At 39.4% G+C, this 9,156-nt stretch overlaps 1 protein-coding gene across 1 annotated transcript in view; it reads left to right on the top strand.

The window, feature by feature from the left end:
• Positions 1-1,647: 1,647 nt before the first annotated feature.
• The window catches only part of LOC138010774 (uncharacterized), a 9,973-nt gene continuing 2,464 nt past the window's right edge, over positions 1,648-9,156 (top strand). The window contains exons 1-2 of the mRNA XM_068857748.1: positions 1,648-2,684; positions 8,329-9,156. The exon at positions 8,329-9,156 is cut by the window's right edge and continues 2,464 nt beyond it. Coding sequence (XP_068713849.1) covers positions 2,165-2,684; positions 8,329-9,156 — 1,348 coding nt within the window. The 5' untranslated portion in view covers positions 1,648-2,164. The remainder of the gene's footprint in view (positions 2,685-8,328) is intronic.

Below are 9,156 nucleotides of genomic sequence, written 5' to 3' on the forward strand. Positions count from 1 at the left end.
GGCTCAAAGCTGGATATTTTTTAGTTTAAACATTTCTTTAATTGGATGTCACGTAGCTCGTGCATTTTCCCGCGCGTGCCGCTTCGCTCTTATTTTTGTCCATATTTGGGCACAAAATTGGTATCCTAAAATCCCCAGCTTTGTTCCAAGGAAAAGAGTTGCAGTTAGACGCTTCAAGGTCACGTGCTTCTGGTTGAGAATGTTCGTCGTAATGTTGTAGTGTAGTGGTGAATACACGGGGCTGTAGATATGGAGGGTCTGAGTTCCATCATCATAAGTGCATGAAACAGTTCTTTGTTCCCTTACTATGTTGTCACATGTTGACAGAAACCGATAAGATCATACAAAACATTGAGAAGACGTGTTGAGATGCTTAAGACAGAGCTGGAGGGAAGTTATAGGTATTTCAAATCCTTTTTGGGGAGTAGATAGCTGCTTTAAACTGTAGGTAGAGTGCATATTCAAACTAGGTAAAATAAAGATCACCAATTTAACGTAAGTAAAAACGGATTCAACCTGACTCCGGATTTCTGACAACAGAAACATCCACCCATATATTGAAGTTGTGTCTCACAATTATTCAACAACATTAGAGGTTGTACTATATATTAATGAGCAGCGTGGTATTTGAGAAATTTTGCCCACAAAATTGCCATGCAATATAAGGTAAGAGGTTCTTTTTACCACACTTAAATATATTTGATTGTAAGGAAACTCTCCATCCACGTTGCCTCAGCTCTATATACCTCCGTGTAATCTTTGGACAAGCGTTTTGCAAGATCGTTGTCTGCGTGTCTTCTTGTTTTTCTGAATTTCGAAACGATCGTTTTTAAGCATGTTTGTTTTTAAGTAAGTTAAACTCTTCCAAAGTAAACAAGAATTATATAAGGATTGCATCAGTGTTGGCGTCTCCCCGTACAAGCTTTTCATCCAATGAATCCATATCGAATTGAGCAGTTAAAAATATTGGTGTTTGATCAAGCGGGGAGAAGCGATGTGACGGAGAGACAATCTCCCCTAGAAAAGACTCGAATTAACAATGCACACGGTATTAATGAAACGAGGCGAGCACTCTCTACCCGCTGCACTGACAAACTTTGCTCCCATGCAGACCTGCTTCATCAAATGCAAAGAACAGCAAAATGTTATCACTATGTCTTGCAAGTGAAATATCGACGTGTTATTATCATAGACTTAAGCAGGGGAGATAAACAGAACAATACATCGGTAATATAAGTAATTTAGTACTTTCAACTATGCGACGGTGATTTCCAAAGAACGCACACCTCTGGCGCCAGTCATATTAATCATACGTGAAATCTCCGACAGAGCTTGTCCTTACTTTTATGACCAGAGCAAAATGGCACATATATTTGGATTCCAATTTTGGCCATTACTTTGGCAAATTTACAAAGCCTGGCACTCAAGCATCCTGGCTCGATAATGATCGATCCTTCTTGACGAAAAAGATATTCGCTGTTTATATCCATTTTCAAAATAATTTATTCGAACTCTGAAGAAAAACCTAATTAGTAATTTTATGTATATATCAAAGCATTGCTGTGTGAAACGAGATACTGAGCAAATGCCTGAAATTTTTTTTCGTAGTAAAGCTTTCCCCGAGCGTTTTTTCAAGCTAAAATTAATGGAAATGCTGGAACGTGTATGAAAATTGTGTCGGCTAACAAGAAAAACAACTTATTGTTCTCGAGAGAAACGCAGTCCAACCTTGAATAGAGGGCGCTTCTTGCTCCAATGACCCACTGGAAAGCCCATTGTTTTTTGTTTAACTTTGCTTTGTTTTTTCTTTTCTTTTCTTTTCGCCTCGAGAAAAATCGCCCATGCTGACAAAATTTGGTGGTGATGTGGAAAAACAAAGCGTTTTGTTGCTATTTTATTGAATAAAATTTCAGCGGCTACACGTCACCTCATACCTGTAGCACAAAAGCCTCTTGGGTGTATTAGCATACTTGTAAATTGTCATGGCCCAATGCAACTGTGTTACAATATTTGCCCGTCTCGCAAACAAAAAGCGTTTGACATGATTGTTTTTTCCTTGTATTGCTGTCAGTGAGTCTCACCTTGTGAAAGTCCAAAAGAGGTGAAGAATCCCGTTTTCAAAAAACAAAGGCGCAGGCTAACGATTGATTTGAAAGACACCAAAATGATGTCTGAAGTAAGCAGCGATGAAGAATTCATCACTTCTTCCGAGACAGAGAGTGACGTTTGGGGTCAAGAAGAACACGTCAAACCGCAAGAAGCCAGCTCTAAATGTTCTATAGTTACCTTCATAATGGGCATTTCACTAACGGCTCCTTTTATAACTTTCGTATGCGCCAGCCAAGATGTCTTAGCCGGGACGAGCAAGCCAACTGGACTAGTAATTATAGGGCTAACAGCTCCTTCTGTTGTCTTAAAGATTGTCTCTCTGTGTTTGAGACAAGTGTCGCAAGTTCCCCGCGTATTTCTAGCCTTTGCTTTTGTGATAGCAGGACAGTTGTGCGTTGTGTTTACGCCACATCTCGAGGGACGTTTAGCTGGCCTCTGTTTGGTTTCTGTTGGCACTGGAATTGGAGAAATTAGTCTGCTGATACAGGCTGCTGTGGAGTTTGAAGAAATTGTGCTGTGTTCGTTTATCGTTGGAACGGGCGTAGGGGCTATCCTTGGATCTGTTACATATGTGGGTAAGTCGAAATTTGCAAGACGTCAGTTTTATAATAACAGTAAGCCGGGTGCTTCAGATTTTGTCAGTTTAGAATTCTGAACAATCATGAAACAAGTTGGGTTAAAAAGAAGAATATTTTGTACCGGAAGTTCAGCGAGTCATTCACCGAACAAGACATTTTAAAAGGCGGAAAATTCACAGATGCTGAAATCCTGTCAAAAATAAGAATGCCAATAAAGTTAATTGCATTTGTGTTGCGGCTGATAGTTTGCGAAACGTTTCCCAATTATAACCGAGAACAATAATATTTGTATAACAGGTTTGAACAATTCCTCAGTCGAATACGATATAGTTTGTCATTAATACATAAAAAATGGCCCACTGCAGAAGACAATTCACAATTCTTATAGTCGTGTAGGAATAACAGCCGGATTTCTCGGAAATATATAAGCCACTGATTTGAAGTTTTCTTTCGCTACCGCTATAGAGATTTACAGATCATCCGTACGTGGTTTTATTAAATGATTGCAATATTCCACTTGATGCCACATACGAGATCACTTGACATTCAACCTACGATTGCGCAATAAAACAAGTACTTTAAGTTGAAAATACAACGTCCTCCCCAAAAGGTCTCTCATTCTCTGACAAAATATTCCGCAAGTTATTTGTTCGAAGAAGCAATGGTTCAACATGAAATGAATCAATATTTCTAGCTTTTTCCGGTTTATAACTTGCAACAGTTTTTCCGCTTTGTTTATGAACCGTGGAAACAAATTTATGCCGCACCATTTCCACCAATTAAACGCGAAGGTATACAAAATCCGGCTATGCAGTTTTTTTCATGCTGTTTTAATTCAACTCAGTGGTTTGAGTTTTATTCTATTATTAGAGTGGCTTGCAACAATCACAAACATTTCTTCAAATATTCCGTGTTAGTGCTTGTACAATTGTACTTTTTTCCTGTTTGTTATGGTTGATGACAATGAAGTCTTCCATGTTTCCTTTTGGCTTAAACCGCGGTTGATTTACGACTTCTCAGTCGACGAGGCAGTAACAGGGGAATCTTTGCTTACATCTTTTGCTTCGTTAGCACAAGACTATTGTTTTCTAATGCAGTCAGCCGAGAATAAAGTACTGAATATTAAAAATGTTTTTCATATTGCAATTGGGATATCTCTGAAAATTTGTCCCCAGTCTCACTGGCGTTCAGTCCCAAACAAAAGGCATCATCTCGAGGCTCTGAGGAATAAACTCATACAAATCCTTATATTTATTCCCCACAGACTCGAAATGATGCTTTTTTGTTTAGAACTAAATTTTTAATATATCGAAAGTGGGCTATTACTTGTACATGATTTCTAGACATACCCCTGTTCTGAAAATTGAACCCGATCTACCAGATAATCTCTGAGCAATGATGCTTTCAACATACGAAAATTTTCAAAGAATTTATGGTATCATTAGCGCTTTTTATCAGTTTTTTGATAGCTAATGACTGGCTCGTTATCAATGCATAATTGGATATTTAACTTAGTTTAACAAGTTCTGTTACCTTTTGATATCAATTTGTAAATAGTAAACAGTGACGTCAGAAATGATTCCGTTATAAGTAGCCAGTAGCAATCTACTTAAACCCCGGCTACTGACACGTTCAAACGTTGTTATAAAATAAATTGTTGGATCGACAATGTTAGAACGTGTAGCATGCATGTTTGATGACGTTTGTTGCAAATTTTGTGTTGGAAGAATGTTTTGATTTCGATCAAACATTTCCTCCAACATACAACAAATGTTGAAGCGTGTAGCCGCCCTTTCAACAATCATGTTATATTGCAAAGACTCAAATAACGCGTTTCCAACAATGTTATATGCGTAACCAATACTTTTAGAAGCGTTCTTATAACATTAGGGAGCTTAAGCAACGACAACGGAGACGGGAACGAGAACGTCACAAATTTGCATATTTAGTGGGCAAAAACAATATATAGCTTTGCACGCCCTGCACGTGTGTTTTTCACTTTTGCCCATTTCTTTGCCGTCGTCAGCAAAACTACAACGTGAAATAGCTAAATTTGAGGTTTTATGAACAACGTCAGCACTTGAGGATAAATTTTCATTTTCTCCCTTAAATTAAGCGCCGTTCCTATCAAAGTCAAAGTCACCTTTGAATTTAACTTTTTGTTCCTACCAGTATCAGTTTTGGAGGAACTACCACACCCCTGTCATAATAAAAAGGTTGAAATAGTCAAGAAGCGATTAAAATAACGCGAATTTCTATTTTGGGATAACGTTCTCGTTGCCGTCGCTGTTGTCGTTGCTGAGGCTCCATAATGTTGGGAGGTGTTCTTCTATCAACCTCTTGATCAATATTATAACGTGTGGCCGGGGCCTTAGATTGTGGACAGAAAATATAATATCCAGACGCGTGAGATCTCGCACTCGCCTCTTGTGCTGTACGATTGGTCAACAAATGAAACGTTTTGGCTGGTTTGCTGGTGACGTCGCCTTGGTCATGTTGGTTGGCAAAAACAATAACCAGTTTATCCGTTGGGAACTAAACTTTATTATTATGCAACTTCTGCGAAAAATAATTGTATTGTGAACGAAGGAAATGTATATTTGAACTGCGGTTTATATACGGAAGATAAGTTGTTTCAAATTCCTGAGCGTGCGTAGACGAGCCGGAAGTCCGTGATTTGCGAACTTCCTGTCTATTTCTTTCGTTCATCAGTCCTTTCACGGTCTGAACCGTTCAGCCCAATAAATTGACCAGCTGCCAATCGTGTGGCTCTCAATCTCGTCCCCAGAGTCCGCTTTTCTTTTGGTCAGCACCATGAACACGGACTCTGGCCACTTCCAAGGCAGGAAGTTCGCAAATCACGGACTTCCGGCTCGTCTACGCACGCTCAGGAATTTGAAACAACAGTGGTTGTCAACGGTTACAAAAATGGACCTTCACTACGACTGCGCATAAATTGGAAGTGGCCAGAATCCATGTTCTTGGTGCTGACCAAAGGAAAAGCGGACTCTGAGGACGAGATTGAGTGGCTCTGCGATGCCGGTCACCGGCGGCGTCGCAACAGACGTCATGGGTTCGAATCCCGTTGAATCCCGTTGAATCCCGCCGAATTTTTAGGTGTTCATAAAGTAACAATTGCTTAAATTGTCCAGTTAGTGCGAGGAGTTACTTCTTTCTTCCAAATTGTGATGTATTGCCAACCAACATGGCCGCCTTGTCGTGTAGGTGAAAGCCAAGAATATAAGATTTTTAAGAGCTTGGAAGGTTGCTTGATCACCACGAGCAACCATGGCCCAGAATTACATACTTTCATACTTACGTGCACTGCATGTCTCTAAAGCATTATACCACTGTTTGGCATTGTCACGACATCCTCATATTTTGTACGCGCATGAATTTTGAACGATCAAACAGCTCTCAAGAAGTACACAAAGTCATTTACATAATTTCACTTATAGATCACTGCTTTATACCTTTTTTAACTTATTCTCAAAAATTGGCTGTTACAGAAAAGTTTCAAATGAGTTTGAAGTTAATTTTCACAGTATATAATTATTGGTTTAGTTCTTTGCAACTCACTTAAAGGGACTCTTGCGGTAGCTTTGGATCACTCCTGACGAAGGCACAAGACTGGAGGGTGGAAACGTTGCCTCTTTGAATCGCAACTTTTTAAGCGACATTCAAATTTCGTCAAACCAGGCTGCAATGTGAATCATAATTTCTATTTTTCCCTTCCTTGTAATAGTTATTTATCTTATTTTGAGGTTATTCATTTTTGTAAATGAGTGCTGTCCTAAGTAGCGTGTGTACATACAGGGAAGATATCCGTTTACAAACATTGCTTTTGTTATTCAAATGTGCCAACCACAGGAACAAAAGATCCTTTGTTTGGACAGCCAATGAGGCTCTGGTTTGCACATCAATGGCAATATATAGGTGGCGTCAAAGATATCTCCCCTAAATATGTAAGGGACATACAGAATCAAGTGATGCCTAACGCTGCTATGAATGTGATGGATGAAGAACCTTTTGTTGATCAACAGCATCAGGAACTTCTTTGTGCATCACCCAAGGACAGAGAAAAATCTCCGACCTGGGTGCGAATCGAGCCCACGACCTCCGGATTAGATTGTAGAGACATTTTTCAGAGCAACGGAGGTCGTGGGTTCGAAACTTAACCAAGTCAGCGATTTTTCTTTACATGTCCTTGGGTGATGCTAAAGAAGTTCCTGATGCTGTTGATCAGGGAAGGTTCTTCATCCGTCACATTCACAGTAGTGTTAGGCCTCATTTGATTTCTGTCCTTATTTGTTTTTCTTCACTGCTGATGCTATAATTTTCTGTATAGTTGACCAACATCAATTAAATTCTCTTTCTTGAGAAATGCACCACGCAAATTTCTATGCTTTCTTCAAATGTGAATTTCCTTTAGCCCAACTAAGGCTAAATGAGCTCAAAATATGGGCACGATATGCATGGAAGATAAGATGGTTAATCATGTTATCCCAGAAAAGAGTTCAGAGTGGTTCATGGGTTGTTCCTGTCCTTTGCGGGGGCAAAAGGACAAAATTTAATGGGTCTGGAACTACTCAGTTTCCTTCTTCAAGGCACCTGAAAAGAGAGATTATTTAAGGGGGTTAAGGTATTCAGAATCCTGTGAAATACTTTACAGGAATAATCCATTTTTTTGACCAGGTCATCTGCATAATTAATTGTTGGATATCATTTCTGTGTGTAATAATCAAGGTCGAGAAAAGTGGTATTCGGAGTTGGTTGATTCGCTTGCTGAGACCTTAAAAATAATAATATTATTATTATTATTATTTTATTTTTACTTTTTTATCATTATTATTATTATTTTCAATTATTATTATTATTAATCGGGATATCCCAAAAGCCAAATACAATAACTGTTTTATCATAAATTGCTTAAAGGAAAACTGAAGGCCAAAATCAGCAATTTTTCCAACATTGCTTTCGAAAAGCCTAACATAAGTAAAGTTAAGGGTGTGGGGTTATTTCTTCTCGTGTTCTGTTTTTTGCGAAAAAATTACAGTGCGAGCTCAAAAACTAAATTGGTACCCTACTTTGACGTATGATATGAGGAACAGAGATTTCGTAATCAAAAGAAACAACTGCTGCTGTGGATATTTTCTTCGCTGTTTTGCTGTTTCTTCGAGCACTCGATATTCACGACAAACATCAGTCAAAACCACTGCTTCTATAAGGAGAGATCTCGCATGTCTTTCTCATATAATACGTCATAAGCTGCAAAAATGACCGCTGACTCCTCCATTCTAAGCCGCAATCCTGATGGCCCAAAATCGGAATAAAAACAATTTTGGGTGGAAAAACGACGGATATGCCAGAAAAAAAGTGGAAAACATTATTGCGCATGCTCTAAAGTGTAAACAAAAAGTTCTTTTTGCCTTCTGTTCCTCTTTGAGAGAAATCCAGGAACAAACGTTCTGTAGCGTGGCAACCATAAATATTTGTCTGCAAACAAGAACAAATATGCTAAGTAATCAACTTAGGCGCCCTTAGCTAAACAATCCATCCCAAAATTAACCGAAAATCAATTGTCTTCGACAAACATGATAATTTCTCGAATCTGACTCGCACATTCATTTTGTTATAACAGGACTAACAGTATGGTTGATTGTGGATCCAAGAACCGCCATATTGGTGTCTGCAATATGGCCTCCAGTTTTCCTCATCACGTTCGCAGTGTCACAAGGAAAACTAACCAGTTCACGCAACTTAAACGCAACGGAACGATTATCAAGGATACGGCGAAGCAAATTCGAAATAGACTGTCGTTTAACGACTCGCTGGAAACAAAGACTTTACTCAGTTTGGAGTTGTTCTCATCACATGTTATTGTTGTTTCTGATCTACTTCAGCGAGTACATAATACTCACTGCTATTCTGACAACGCTTGTTTTTGACGGAGTTGGCGTGGGACCTGAATTCTCACCCAGGGGCGATTTTGAACACTACGTCCTGAGTACCATGATGGGCGAGTTCCTTGGCCGTTCATTCATTTCCATGCTTCGAGCGGTTGCGCCTGGATTCTTCTTCAACTCTTCCCCAGTCCTAGCATTTTTCCCTCTGGCAGAGACGATCTTCCTCGTGCTTGCAACATGGTTTCGGCTCGTTTCACAGGTATGGATCATATGGCTGTTGTGCTTTGTTCAGGGTACTGCTTGTGGTATGATTTTCTCCAACTCATACCACATTATCGCGCGGAGAGTTGTCTCAAATCAAGTGGCATTCAATGTCACCCTTGCGTCTATACTAGAGACTGCTGGTATCCTGACTGCGGGCCTGGTCGGCCTTTACGTCGAATCGGCATTGAAGGATCATTGTATGCACCACGAGAGAAATATCTCCGATTGTTTTGCCAGAGACACAGATTCTACCTTCTGGGAATTTGGACACAGGTTATTCTACGAAGGAAAAACTGCAC

This window comes from Montipora foliosa, chromosome 7 (assembly GCF_036669935.1).
Source record: "Montipora foliosa isolate CH-2021 chromosome 7, ASM3666993v2, whole genome shotgun sequence".
In the NCBI taxonomy this organism is placed as follows: Eukaryota; Metazoa; Cnidaria; class Anthozoa; order Scleractinia; family Acroporidae; genus Montipora; species Montipora foliosa.